Source organism: Sus scrofa, chromosome 17, assembly GCF_000003025.6.
Source record: "Sus scrofa isolate TJ Tabasco breed Duroc chromosome 17, Sscrofa11.1, whole genome shotgun sequence".
Taxonomy (NCBI): Eukaryota; Metazoa; Chordata; class Mammalia; order Artiodactyla; family Suidae; genus Sus; species Sus scrofa.
Genome location: NC_010459.5, coordinates 30,975,640 through 30,989,691, shown reverse-complemented (window position 1 = coordinate 30,989,691; position 14,052 = coordinate 30,975,640). Strand labels below are relative to the sequence as shown.

The following is a 14,052-nucleotide window of genomic DNA, read 5'->3' as shown; positions in this document are numbered from 1 at the left end:
TCCTGACAACCGACCTCGGGGGCACCTGGCCAGGATTCGGGCGGAGGGGCAAGGAGGGGAGGGCAGTGGGGTCAAGGGCGGGAGTGAGACGTTCAGAGACTGAGGACACGGAGGGCTGAGGGAGATCCATCCACAAACCCAATGGTGCAGAGCTGCCCCAAGGACTTTGGCTGCCAGCCTGGTGTCAGCCGTTAACCTGCCTGAACGCAAGAGAGGCCCTGCCCAGCAAGGACCGCCTGTCACACCCCGACAGGGCAGGCTCACCTTTCTCGGCCAAGGACACTCGGTAGTTCTCCAGGAAGATCACTTTGAGCCTGCCACCCACAACTGGGTCATGGTTGACAATGTCACCGATGGACGTGACCAGCTTGATGATCATCTTGGCCATGTGGTAGCCGGGTGCTGCCTGGAAAGGAGGTGGCAGCGCTCAGCCTGGACGCCCCGTGCACGTGAGTAGGGCAGGGCCTCCTGAGCAAGACATGCCCAGCCCGGTGGCCCAGTTGATGTGGGGGTGCTCCATCGGGGCTGAGGCCATGGCGTCCGGCGTGTCCTGCTCTTGACCTGGCATCAGGGTGTGCAGGGCCCGCCCACCCACCCACCCACCACCTGCATTTCTCGAGGAGGCACCTCACCCATGTGCACAGAGCTGGTTCTGGTTGGGTTTTCAGAACTGGAAAGACTGAAAAGTAAGAGCCTCAGAACTGACTACCCACTTCCAGGGACCTACGGAGGGCCCTGGGAGGTACAGAGGGCACAGTCAGAGCAGCAGCTGGGGACACAGAACCCTATTTCTGTACAGACTGTAGGGAATAGAGGAGACGTGGAGGAAAGTGACAGAAGATCTGAGACATGGTGCCCAATGCCAGGGGACAACCTCCAGGGCCCATTCAAGCCTATAGCACAACAGCTGCACGTGGCCCTGGCTGGATATGTGGTGACATGGAGGAATTTCTGCCATTGCTTTGAGTGTGATGGTGGCCTTGTGTGGTTTTGGAGGAAAACATCATTGTGAAGACAAGTGATTAGGTCCTTAGGTGGGAAGTGTTACAATGTCTGTAACCTTCTTGAAATGATTCACAAAAGTCTGGGAGACAGGTTTGTTCTACAATTCTTTTTTTCTCTGGATTGGAAATTTAAAAAAATCTCTATTTTAAAACTTTTTGAAAGTCTGTATTTCTAAGAAATGCATATGGAAATACTGACAAATGGAAGAGCATGCTGTCCAGAATTTGATTCAGAAGCAGCAGGAGCTGGGGGAGCGGCAGAGACGGAACAAGCTGTCTAAGCTGGGTGGGCCACAGTGCCTGTGCCTCCCGCCCCCTTTGTGTGTGCTCAGGGCAGAGGAGAGGACAGTCCTGGGCCAGGACACAGGCCCTAGAGTGCAGAGCCCCATGATGGGACCTGCTGATGCCCAGTGCCGACACACTGGGACTTGGTGATCACGAGCCCAAAAGCACGTGCCACAGTATATCATGTGAACGAGGCCAGGCTGAACACAGAAGGGTCCTGGAAGGCAGTTACTCAAAGAAATGGTGCTGCCCCCTTGGAGGGAGGGGCTGGCAAGCCCAGTGAGGACCACCCTCGAGGCTGGGGACCCCACTCCCTGGGCTGGGCAGGCGCCCCATCCAGCGCCCTCCAGAGCTGAGGTGAACAACTGAACAACTTAGCCCACCTGCAGTGTCCAGCCTGGATGCAGAGATGCTGCCGAAAAGTACGGTGATTTGTGCATCCCAGCCCCACATCGAGCAGGAGCAAAAAGGACATCATCTCACCTTGCCCCCGATCATGACAGTCCTGGGCACAAAGGCCTGGCCTGGGTCCTTCTTTATTCCTGCAGAACAAACGAGAGACTCAAGTTAGGCAACCGGTGTTGGACATGCCCAGGCCCCAGGACACGCCGTGGTGACCAGCATCCTCAGAGTCGGCCTGACACAGGTGGCGCGCTGCCAGGAACTCCTACTTACAGGAGGGGCCAAGCCCCAGATTCTACACTTAGTCCAGGCTGGTGCAGAAGGCCAGCTGAGAGCAGACTCTTCCAGAAAGCTCAGTGGAAAAGCTGCACCTCTGCATCCAGAACAGTTCAGCACAGGACCTCCCTGGGTCTGGTCACCAATATCAAAGGCCCTTGCATGTGATGGCACTCGAAAAAGAGGTGAGCTTAGGATCATGGTAATTCACCATCAGCCCTTGGCTGTCAGTGAGACCCCACGCCCTGCCCCTCGCGGAGACAGAGGGTGAGAAGCACCCCCAGACCTTTCCTGCATGGGGGCAGCCGGGTCAGGCTACAATGCCAGCACTCCTTCAGCCACAGCAGAATGAGGTGTACTCAGTGGGCCACTGGTGTGCAGATTTCAGTGTGTGTTGGCGGGGGAGCACACACATTTACAGAGGTGAGAGGCTGTCCTAGCCAGCACCCACCAGAGTTGGGTAGGAAATCAGCCACATGATCACCCACAGCACATGGAGGTTCCCAGGACAGGCATCGAATGTAGCATCGATGTAGCATCGAATCGGAGCTACAGTTGCAGCCACAGCAACACAGGATCTGAGCCCCGTTTGCAACTCACACCACAGCTCACGGCAACGCCAAATCCTTAACCCACTGAGCGAGGCCAGGGATCAAACCTGCATCCTCATGGACACCAACCAGGTTTATTACCGCTGAGCCACAATGGGAATTCCCAGTCACATGATCTTATAACCTCTGCCCTCAGGTTCTAGTAGGAATGTGACTGTCCCTTAATTCTGAATCTCCTTGCTCCTAGACAGCAGACAGAATAACATGGAGAAACGGGGAAAAAACCCAAAACCCACAAACTTCACCTTTACTGAAACTAGTAAAGAACTAGAAAAATAAGTCCAGATCCCTGAGCGAGTCCTGCTAGGTCACAGGATGGACAGGAGGCAGGGCTGAGAAATTAGGGTCTCAGGAATCCCAGCCTGTCAGGGGGGCTGTGAGCAGGGGGAGGGGGAGGCAGGACCATCTGCACCCCTCCTAGAGGGAGACCTCAGGAGCAGGCCTGGACATCCTGGTGGACAGAGGCCCAGCCGGGTCTCAGAGCCACAGAAGAGACACAGCCAGAGGGGCGCTGAGAGTTGGGGAAGCCCCGGCCAATGTCTCAGCTCCCCCAGAAGTGCGCGACCTGCGCCAGCACAGTTTCAGCACAGACAAGGGAGGGGGAACCAGCCTCCCTGTGAGTCTTCAACCGGTTATGACGATCAGCGTGGGCAGGAGACCAGACCCCGAGCTACAAGGAAACTGCCCTGTGAAATGCAGCAGATCACAGAAGCCTCGAGGGAGGGGATGTGCAGAAAACAGCAGACACGGCGCATGGAAACCGGATATCCAGAGAGGGATAGACAGGAAAGAAGGTGGTAGAAGAAACCAACCACACACCTTGCCAGAGTCCAGGAGAAGGAGACCAAACAAAAGTTTTAATGTATTTCCAGGACACTCCCTAGAAATGACACACGGTATCACCTGCCATACTCAGTGTGCCCTGAGCGTCAGGAAAGCTGACCCACACGGCCAGCACCTAAGACACAGCCAAGCAGCATGAGCGCTGGCCACCAGCACTGCTAAGCCATCCTTCTTGCCTAGGGCCTCAAACTGCCGTGGACAAGGAAGATGCATGGTGTGTGAATGACAGGGAGCTGGGTGGCAGGGCAACTCCTCGGTTCTGAGAGACAGTGGGACGTCTCACTGCCCCAGAGGCCAAGTCAGGGCTGTGCCGCCCATAGGGAGGCACACGTGCACGAGCAGAGGGAGAAGCAGGACACTGTGGGTGCCACTGGGCGCTAACATGTGGGGCAGAAGCAGAAGGTGGCATTGGCCAGAAGGGGTAATGGAGGAAGGGAAGGCCGCTCGGCAACCATCTCTGCTGCTTGTAAGCAGGGGACTCAGGGAAATGAGAGAGAAGATTCAGAATCACAAATGCAAAGAAAACCATGGCAAAGAGCAGAAAAAGTCTCCGCAAATTGCTGCTTCTGGCCAGGGAGGCACCCCCTTTAGCCATACACGCACACAGGAGAACCCTCGCCTGGGTCTTTTCTGAGGGTCACAACCACACAGCCCAGACGTGCCCCTGTCCTGTCACTTAACCATCTCACTGTGACCAAAGGAACCACACCCCTCAGGACCGAGTCGCACACATGGACAACGTGAATTCTCGAGAAGAGCAATGTCTCGGCAAAAGTGTGGTTCCTTCATTTTCGAGTTTAGGGCTCACTTTACTACATAACAAAAATTTAAAAACGTGGAGTTCCCGTCGTGGCGCAGTGGTTAACGAATCCGACTAGGAAGCATGAGGTTGCGGGTTCGGTCCATGCCCTTGCTCAGTGGGTTAACGATCCGGCGTTGCCGTGAGCTGTGGTGTAGGTTGCAGACGCGGCTCGGATCCCGCGTTGCTGTGGCTCTGGCATAGGCCGGTGGCTACAGCTCCGATTCAACCCCTAGCCTGGGAACCTCCATATGCCGCGGGAGCGGCCCAAGAAATAGCAACAACAACAACAACAACAACAAAAAAGACAAAAAGACAAAAAAATAAAAAATAAAAAAAAAAACAACCAAATTTCCCCTTATTTATAGAACCATCATGTTTTCATAGTTATTCTTAGGGGACCTTTGATTCATGTTTGCTTCAGAAGCAAATGTTCCTTAAACAGTTTAAGGTGTATAACCATAACACGCACTATCTCATCGCCTGTGAACTACTTTAAATGCTTCCCCTGGAGTTCCCATCGTGGCGCAGTGGTTAACGAATCCGACTAGGAACCATGAGGTTGCGGGTTCGATCCCTGGCCTTGCTCAGTGGGTTAAGGATCCGGCGTTGCCATGAGCTGTGGTGTAGGTTGCAGACGCGGCTCGGATCTTGCGTTGCTGTGGCTCTGGCGTAGGCTGGCGGCTACAGCTCCGATTCGACCCCTAGCCTGGGAACCTCCATATGCCGATAGAGCGGCCCAAGAAATGGCAAAAAGACCAAAAAAAAAAAAAAAAAAAAAAAAAAAAAAAGCTTCCCCTGCTAAGTAAAATCTCTCCAAATGGAAGTCTCACAATAATAAATGCTCCCAGCCTCTGAGCTCACCTCTCACTCCTTGTAGCGGCTCTGCACTGAGCACAGAAAAACAGAAGGTGTAGCTTAAAAGGAACTGCAATATCACCCCTCCCCAGCTGGACACGTGAGGAAAAGCACGAGTCCAAGACAACCAGCTGCCGTGGGAGGGGCACTACAGGTGTGCAGGGCGACCATGTGGGCACCCATGGTTGTACAGGGTGACCACGTGGGCGACTCAGGGTTGTACAGGGCGACCATGTGGGCACTCACGGTTGTACAGGGTGACCACGTGCAGGCAGTTGAGTAGCTGCCGCTTGTACTCATGGATCCGCTTCACATGCACATCGAACATGGAGGCAGGATTGACCTTTACCCCGTACTCCTTCTCCAGGAAGGCAGAGAACTTCACCTTGTTTTCCTGAGGGGACAGAGGGGGAGGGATGGGGGGAGCTCACAGGAAGGGGATGACACAGAGGGACACGGAGGCTGTGTGGGCAGGAGGAGGGAGGGAGCGCAGACATGAATGCAGAACCAGACCAAAAAGCAAATCCAGGGGGAAGCAAGATCAGAAAGGCAGGAGAAGATGGAGGAATCGTGGCCCAAAACGATGGCATGTCTGGGCCGCCGAGGCCAGGCCGGTGGTGCAGGAGGTCAGTGTGCATGTCTGAGGGCTGCCCTGTGAGTTGGCCTGCCCGGCCAGGAGGCAGTGGCAGGGGGCCCGAAAGGGAATAGCTCATCAAGTGCAGACATGGGGCCTGCATCGAGTGTCATGCGTCTCTCCCCAGACAATCTCCTCTCAGGGACCTAGGGTAATAGCTCTCGGGGGTCAGCAGGGGACAAACCCCCAAGCCAGGCCCACACCCACCTACCTGCTTGACCTGGGCCACGTCCCTGATGAGCGCCTCATCATTCACCAGCGGCAGCAGCTTCCGCAGTTGGCTCAGGTCTGTCAGGAAGCCCTCCCCGATCCGCTGCAGAATCATACAGGGAGGTGCGGTTTCTGGGCCCCCCCCTCCCACCACACCAGGGGCTGGTCCAAGTCCCCACCACTGAAACACCCACCGTATGAGCACGAGCCGCCCTCGCCCCCCAACACACCTGAGACCCGGGGACCGTGTTCGCCTCCCCCCGCAACAGCCTGCAGCTGTGACAGAGGCCTTCCAGCCACTACCCCCCTTTATCGAAAACACAGCAGCACGCTGCTTCAAAAAGAACCCCAGCTTCAGTCTTCATGCTGCTAATTTAGGACCAAACGGAACACTTCTGGCTTCCAGCCATCTGGGGCATCTCAGTGCCCTCACCTAGCACTAAGGCTGCCTGGCCAGGTACCTATGGGTCATGTCCCCCTAGCACAGGGCCCTGGAGCAGAGCCTCAGCCCCCACAGCAACCCCTGTGTCCCCACGTTCAGCAAACGGCCTGGCTCCTGCACAATTTGTCTCCTCCCTTCCTGAGAGCAAGCGATGTGTAAGTCAACAGCCACCACATCCCCGGCTCCCAAACCAGCCAGGCCCACAGCCCAGGACCTCCCCTCCAAACCCCTGGATGACGGCCCAGCATGGACAGCTGGGGGACCCATCCAGAAGCCACTGCTGTCCATGCTCAAAGGAGCAGTTCGCTCTGCCTGCCACGGCTCTGGGTGGGCTCAGAGAGCAGCCTTACCTCCATGATGGTGTCGGCCAGCCCCGGGTTACACAGGAGCAGCCACCGTCGGGGCGTGATGCCATTAGTCTTATTCTGGAACTTCTCTGGCTCCAGCTCGTAAAAATCCTTAAAGCTAAAAACACAGGGAGTTCCCATCATGGCACCGTGGTTAACGAATCCGACTAAGAACCATGAGGTTGCAGGTTCAATCCCTGGCCTTGCTCAGTGGGTTAAGGATCCAGCATTGCCGTGAGCTGTGGTGTAGGTTGCAGACGAGGCTCGGATCCTGCGTTGCTGTGGCTCTGGTGTAGGCCGGCAGCTACAGCTCCGATTCAACCCCTAGCCTGGGAACCTCCATATGCCGCAGGAGCGGCCCTAGAAAAAGCAAAAAGACAAAAAACAAAAACAAACAAACAAACAAAAAAAAACAAAAAACTAAACTGAAAACACAGGAAACAGCCAATGGTCATAAACGCTGTTTTGAACAAGGCGAGCAAAAGGCCCTTTGAAGGGCGCCTCTGGGCCATCAAAGCCCAGCTTTTCTGGTTCATCTCTCACGGAGCCCAACTCCCCACTGGCACCGTGGCTGGAGCCTGGACGCCTCCTGGTGGTCATGACAGTGGACAGTGGGTGGGCAGTGGGGATGAAAGAGTACAACACACAGCCTCAGGCCAGCAGGGGAATGTGGAAGCCTCTACATGGACAGAGCTGTCCAGGTCCTCCAGGTACTCACCGGAGGCCCTCTGGGGCGATGACAGAAAGAAGGAATTCTGAGATCATGTCTCACAAAGAAAGGGTCAGTAGCACAGAATCTGACCTAAGAATGCCTCCTTCTTGGTGACAAGCTCCTGCCCGTCATGCCCAAACCTCCACCGTGTCCGGGCCCGGGACACCTGTTTGCATGCCAGGTGCCCACAGCAGGTGCTCCAGGAGCAAAGCCTCCGCCTGGACAGACCAAGAACGCAGACACCGGGGGTCCCTGGCTCCCCAACATTGTCCACTAATCAGGGCCTTGGTACTTGTCCCAGCGCCCAGCCCCAGGCCTCAATCAGCCTCAGGGCGCATGTAGGCTCTACTCACACTGAATGCTTCACGATCTCCGAGTGGATCCTCGCCACACCATTGACAGCGTGGGACCCAATGACACAAAGGTGGGCCATGTTGATGCGCTTGCAGTCCCCCTCCTCGATCACAGACATCCTCCGCAGGCGGTCCACGTCCCCGGGGAAGAGGGCGGCCACATGCTGCCAAGACAGAGCAGTGGGGGGCAGGGTGGGGGACTGCCTCCCCCAGAAAAGTCCCCAAGAAGCTGCAGCCTAGACCTGACTTGGGCCCTGGCTCTTGTGTGCCTCAGCCCAGGGGGCAGCAGACAGGAGGCCCCAGGGCTGAGGCTGTGCTGCTGACACACAGGGAGAGGTGGGGGTGCCAACCCTGCTGGCCCAGGCAGGGTGTGACCATGTTCTGACTAATGGGAATAGCTACATTTTCACTGAAACGTTAAAAAATTGACACCTGAATTCCAAGCCCCCTGGGGTTTTTTTTTTTTTTTTTTTTTGGTCTATTTAGGGCTGCACTTGCAGCATATGGAGGTTCCCAGGCTAGGGGTCGAATTGGAGCTGTAGCCACTGGCCTATGCCACAGCCACAGCCACGCCAGATCCGAGCCACGTCTGCGACCTACACCACAGTTCAGAGCAACACTGGATCCTTGACCCGCTGAGGCCAGGGATTGAACCCGCATCCTTATGGATACCAGTTCGGTTTGTTAACTGGGGAACTCTCCAAGCCCCCTGTTCGTGATCCACTGTCCTCTCTGTGGGTAACAGGGAAATGGCATGCTGCTTTGTTTCCAGATCACCCAAATGCTGCTGTCATGTCTCAGGACAAAGGCCTCTGGCATTCAGGAACAGATACTTAACACTGAACCCTGCTCAGAAGTGGGAGTGTTTTTATTTTTTTTTTTTTTTTTTTTTTTTTTGTCTTTCTGCTATTTCTTGGGCCGCTCCCGCGGCATATGGAGGTTCCCAGGCTAGGGGTTGAATCGGAGCTGTAGCCACTGGCCTACGCCAGAGCCACAGCAACGCGGGATCCGAGCCGCGTCTGCAACCTACACCACAGCTCACGGCAACGCCGGATCGTTAACCCACTGAGCAAGGGCAGGGACTGAACCCGCAACCTCATGGTTCCTAGTCGGATTCGTTAACCACTACGCCACGATGGGAACTCCATGGGAGTGTTTTTAAATTGTTTATTTTTTCCCCTTTTTTTTGCTGCACCCACAGTATATGGAAGTTCCCGGGCCAGGGATGGAATCTGAGGCACATCTGCAACCTACCTCACAGCTGGAATGACAGCAGATCTTTAGCCCACTGCGCCAGTCTGGTGATCAAACTGGCAATGCCACCGAGATGTCAGATCACTAACCCATTGCAGGAATTCCAGCAGTGTTTTAAAAAAGACCCATGACTCCCTCACACAGAGCAGGAGTCCAGGTGTGGGGACAAGCCAACAGCTCTGCCAAGTGACAGCCCCCAGCCCTGACGTCCTCTGCTAGACAGAGTCTATCCTGTTCAAGATGTAAAGCACCTGTCCCAGGCCAGACGACTCGATGTCGTGGGGGGCAGGGCAGGCTGTTGTCCAGTGCAGCCCGCCCCCTGCATCATGACAGGAAGGGTGGTCCCCGCAGGCAGCGCCCTCCCCCAGGCCCTCTCCGCGGGGCTGTGCTCACATCCAGGTGCCTCTGGTTGATGGCGTAGATGATCTCCAGATGCCGCGGCAGCAGCTTCTCAAACATGGACACGGGCCACCGCTCCAAGGCCTCGGGCAGCACGGTGTGGTTGGTATACGCACAGGTCTTCTTTGTGATGTCCCAGGCCTATAACATTCCAGGACACCCCAAGGTGTTTTGGTCAGTATAAAGCAGCTTTACGCCAGAGGCTGAGGCAAGGGGGACGTCTAGGGTCAAAGGCAGGCATTCAGAAGCCATCGCTGCAGGTCTCTGCTCTCTGGGGCCTGGAACTTCCCCTGCGCCCTTCATACATACCCATGAATGCGGACCTAACCCGCTGCCTGGGAATCACTGCAGCTTCCCTGTGAACCGGAGGCTCAGGCGCTGCTTCACTTCCCCCAAGCTGACTGCACACCCACATCAGGAGAAAACCAGTTAAGTGTGCGGCCCTGCCCTCTGCTGGCCAGGAGTGAACGGGACCTGCCCGGCCCCGCCCACAAGTGCACCAGGGAGGGGCTCTGGAGGCTAAAAAGCAGAGTAAGATGGTTTCACATGTTGACTCAGTTAAGCGAGATCAAGAAAACTCCACCTTCAGAGTTCCTTGTGGGGATCTGGCATTGTCACTGCAGCAGCTCAGGTCGCTGCTGTGGTGAGGGTTCAGGCCCCTGCCCTGGGAACTTCCACATGTCGAGGGTGAAGCCAAACAACAAAAAAAATAACAAACAAAAACAAAGAATCTAGGACCAAAATAAATCAAGTAAAAACACGCCTATGTAAACAATGTATTTCTTTTTTCTTTTCTTTTCTTTCTTTCTTTCTTTTTTTTTTTTTTTGCTTCTTAGGGCCCTACCTGCAGCATATGGAAATTCCCAGGCTAGGGGGTCGAATCGGAGCTGCAGCTGTCAGCCACAGCCACAGCATATCCGAGCCCCATCTGCGACCTACACCACAGCTCATGGCAACACCAGAACCTTAACCCATTGAGCAGGGCTAGGGATCAAAGGATATTAGTTGGGTTCATTACCACTGAGCCACAATGGGAACTCCAACAATGTATTTCTTTAAACTTACCACTTTGGTGTTTTTTTGCCACAATTCTTTTATTACTTAATGAATTTTATTACATTTATAGGTGCATTAACAATCACCACAAAACAAATTTTAAAGCATTTCCATCCCAATTTTTGCCACGATTCTAAGATGCTCTAAAAAGTGTCAGAACCCTTTTCTTGTCTTCCAGCAAACTGCTCCTCTGTGGCTTTTGCACCTCTGCTCTACTCCCCTGTCCCGGCTGGGAGGAACCCCAGATCGGCTCTGGGACCATCCTTCTCCCCATGGCCTTGCCTACCCATGACAGCATCCTTCTGTGCTCTGAAGGCCACCCAGAGAGGTGTCCCTCCACAGCCCAGGACCAGCTCAGCACCCCTGCTGTTGGGACAGGCTGGAAGGTCAGCCAGGTGCCCGGGCGTGGGGGACGCTGCACCCTTGTCCTTGTCACTCACCTTGTCCCAGTCCACCTTCTCCACGTCCACCAGGATCCGCATGAGCTCAGGGATGGCGAGAGCAGGGTGGGTGTCGTTCAGCTGGATGGCCACCTGCATTTACACAGGGAGATCTCTTCAATCCCCTTGCCCATGCTGGTACCATGGGGTGCTGGCCCACCCGCTACCCCCATCGGAACCTGGGCCACGTGGACAGCCACGTTCCATCACTGAACTGTGCCTGCAAACTGGTTGCTTTGCCTGAGGGACCCTTTCTCAGTGCCCCTGTGGCCAGGGCCAGGGCCAGGGGAGGGCAGCCTGGTGACACCAGCTGCTCGGTCCCTCTGCAAGCATACCTTGTCTGGGAACGTATCGAAGCTGGTCCTCACTGGGTCGCGGCAGCCAAACTTGGCCGACTTGAAGCGCCGGATGACGTCCTGCAGGGTGGCAGCCACCACGAAGTACTCCTGCTTCAGCCGCAGCTCCTTTCCCTCAAAGAACTGTGGATGCGGATCCTCAGCCTCTGCCACCCAGGCCCTTGGGACCCCACCCAGGACAGGGGTGGGGCTGCTCAGGCCCCACTAAGAAGAGCGAGCTCTAAGGGCTTGTCTGGCAGCAAATCTGGTAGCAGTGGGCAGTACGGCTGAGACCCCTAGCTGCATGGCGTGACTGTTGTGTCTCTCCAGGTGTCACTGAGACAGGGACTGCTGGCCCCACCTGACAACACATCACCCAATTCTTAGGGAACTGGCATCAGCTGCTTCAGAGCGGAAACTAGCTGCATGTGAGGCCCAAGGGCTCCACAGCCCTGGCCGCGGCGGTGTGTGCAGCACGGGCGGAACGTGTTTGCGGAGAGTGGGGCTGTGAGGACAGGAGCCTCGCAGGGGCCCCTGGGCAGAGGGCAGAGGAGCAGCTAAGGGCACAGGCCCTGCTGGGTGCTCCCCACACCGGAAAAGAGAGAACCAGCCACACAGCCACTCACATTATCATTGGGGTAGAGGACTCTGGAGATGTTCTCGGCCAGGTTCCGGTCCAGCACTGCCTCGATGTAGCCACCCACATTGACTGAGGGAAGAGAGCGTGGTCAGGCCCGGGGCCGGGCTCCGCATTTACTTCCCTGATCAGTCAGGACAAGTGCCCTGAACGGCTGCCCACGCCCTGCCCAGGCCCCTGGCTCTGTCCTGAGGGCACACAGTCCCTCCCAAGGCCAGAGCCCCATGGGCTGAGGACAGACAGGCCAAGAGCTGCTCGGGGTAAGCCTGGGACCAGCCACCCCCATGGGGCCAGGAGGGGACGCACAGTCATGAAGCTTGAAGTCATTGGGCGCCTTGGCAGACCACAGTCTCATGGTGTTGACGGTGTCGTTCTTGTAGCCGGGCACTGGGGTGTCGTAGGGCATGGCCAGCACCACCTGCCAAGGGAACACACAGTCCCCAGGCCCTACCCCTGCAGCCCCGGCTTGCCATTGGACTGGACTAGGAGCACCTGAGGCCACACATTGAACCACAGCGGGACTGCCTGGGACTCCCAGGTCTCACGGGCCTGCCTTGTTTCTGTTCACCTGCCCACCTCATAGGACCACAGACTCTCTTACTCATCGCAGCCATCCTGCGCGAGGCCTCTCCTCTGGCCTCCCACCACCCAGATGTGCACTCGCCGCCATTTCTGAGCCTGGGCTGGGCTCTGCTTGTCCGCCAGTGAGCCCACAAGCCGGCACCACAATGTGCCACGTGCTCCAAGCTCCTCCTGGTTCCCCCGCCCCAGGAGTGGGGGCTGGGCTCCCTGCAGGCCCAGGAGAACTGCTAAGGTGGGCTGGGGAGGAAGGCATGCAGGGCGAGGGGGAACCTGCTCCAGGGAGACGGGGGCTGCTCAGGCCCCAGGAGTCAGCGGTGGCCTCAGCCCCGCCCTGCTGGTACCCACGGGTCTCACCCAACAGTGCCTGTCAAACCACACAGAGCTTCACATTCAGGGTCTGTTCCCGACTGAGGGGTGAGGAGGTGGGTCCTGGGCGGAAGCAGCTCCCCTTTTGTCCCAGGAGGCCAACGCCATCCAAGTCCCTGCACTCACCCCCCTGCCCCAGGGCCTGGCAGTACCTGCGTGTCCAGCCACCGCACGCCTTCAGCACTATGCTCCACTCTCCCGTAGAAGTGCACCGGCAGCGTGTACTCGGGCCGAGCTTTCTCCCAGGGGTTGCCGTAGCGCAGCCAGTCATCGGCCTCCTCCACCTGCAAAGCAGCAGCCACAGGTGGGTCCCGGGGAGATAAGCCAGGGCTCAGAGCTGACCCCAAGGTGCAGACTGTGCTGCCGGCACAGAAACAAAGCTGCAGCCCATTTATGCTGCTAAGATTTCCTAGTCCAGTTGAGGCTATGTGTTTAAAATGAACACTTGGGACTATGACAGAAAAACTCAGCATTTCCTGGTGGCTCAGCAGGTTAAGGATCTGGGGTTGTCACTTCAGCAGCTCAGGCCACTGCGGTGGCCCAGGTTGGATCCCTGCCCAGGTACTTATGCATGCCTCAGGCATAGCCAAAAAAAAAAAAAGGAAAAAGAAAAAAAAAATGCATAAAATTCAGAAAGATACATTACAGTAAACAGACATGAAGAGTCACCTGAATTCAACAGTAAAAGGAAGACGTTCTGAAGCTTGTTGCCCAACCTTGTGAATACATAATTATGTATTTAACAATATATTATCTCAATAATACTGTTATTAAAAAACCTGGAAGCCCAATGCTTTGCAAATGACACAGGCCCACTGCTACCCAGACGCACCCCTAGAAGGTGCCCCACAGGCCACTGACCACATCTACTTGTTTTACAGCTGAAGCCAACTAAAGCCACTCTAACGGAGTCGAGTGACAACCGCATGGGAGAAGGGCAAGGTTATCACCAGCCTAGTATTGTGGGCTGTCTTTAAATCATCATGCAAGATGGCAAGAGCTTCAGGAAGAAGGAACCAGAAGAACACCAGGCAGAAAGGAGCCTCAGAGTCTCTGACAAACACACAGTCTCAACTATGGAAGAGCTGGAATGGGCCAAAGACCACACATGTATAAAGGCATGAGCACACCTGACACATGCACACACAAAGAACTGTAAATAAAGCCACTAAGGAGGCCACAGGATGAAAGTGTGATTCCCTTTTGA

At 55.8% G+C, this 14,052-nt stretch overlaps 1 protein-coding gene across 1 annotated transcript in view; it reads right to left on the bottom strand.

The window, feature by feature from the left end:
- The window catches only part of PYGB (glycogen phosphorylase B), a 55,232-nt gene that overhangs the window by 5,997 nt on the left and 35,183 nt on the right, over positions 1 to 14,052 (bottom strand). The window contains exons 5-16 of the mRNA XM_021078252.1: positions 12,998 to 13,129; positions 12,204 to 12,315; positions 11,887 to 11,969; positions 11,261 to 11,404; positions 10,926 to 11,018; positions 9,424 to 9,570; positions 7,777 to 7,940; positions 6,715 to 6,829; positions 5,924 to 6,025; positions 5,325 to 5,472; positions 1,773 to 1,831; positions 265 to 406 (exon numbers count right to left, since the gene is read on the bottom strand). Of these exons, the coding sequence (XP_020933911.1) occupies positions 265 to 406; positions 1,773 to 1,831; positions 5,325 to 5,472; positions 5,924 to 6,025; positions 6,715 to 6,829; positions 7,777 to 7,940; positions 9,424 to 9,570; positions 10,926 to 11,018; positions 11,261 to 11,404; positions 11,887 to 11,969; positions 12,204 to 12,315; positions 12,998 to 13,129 (1,441 nt within the window). The remainder of the gene's footprint in view (positions 1 to 264; positions 407 to 1,772; positions 1,832 to 5,324; positions 5,473 to 5,923; positions 6,026 to 6,714; positions 6,830 to 7,776; positions 7,941 to 9,423; positions 9,571 to 10,925; positions 11,019 to 11,260; positions 11,405 to 11,886; positions 11,970 to 12,203; positions 12,316 to 12,997; positions 13,130 to 14,052) is intronic.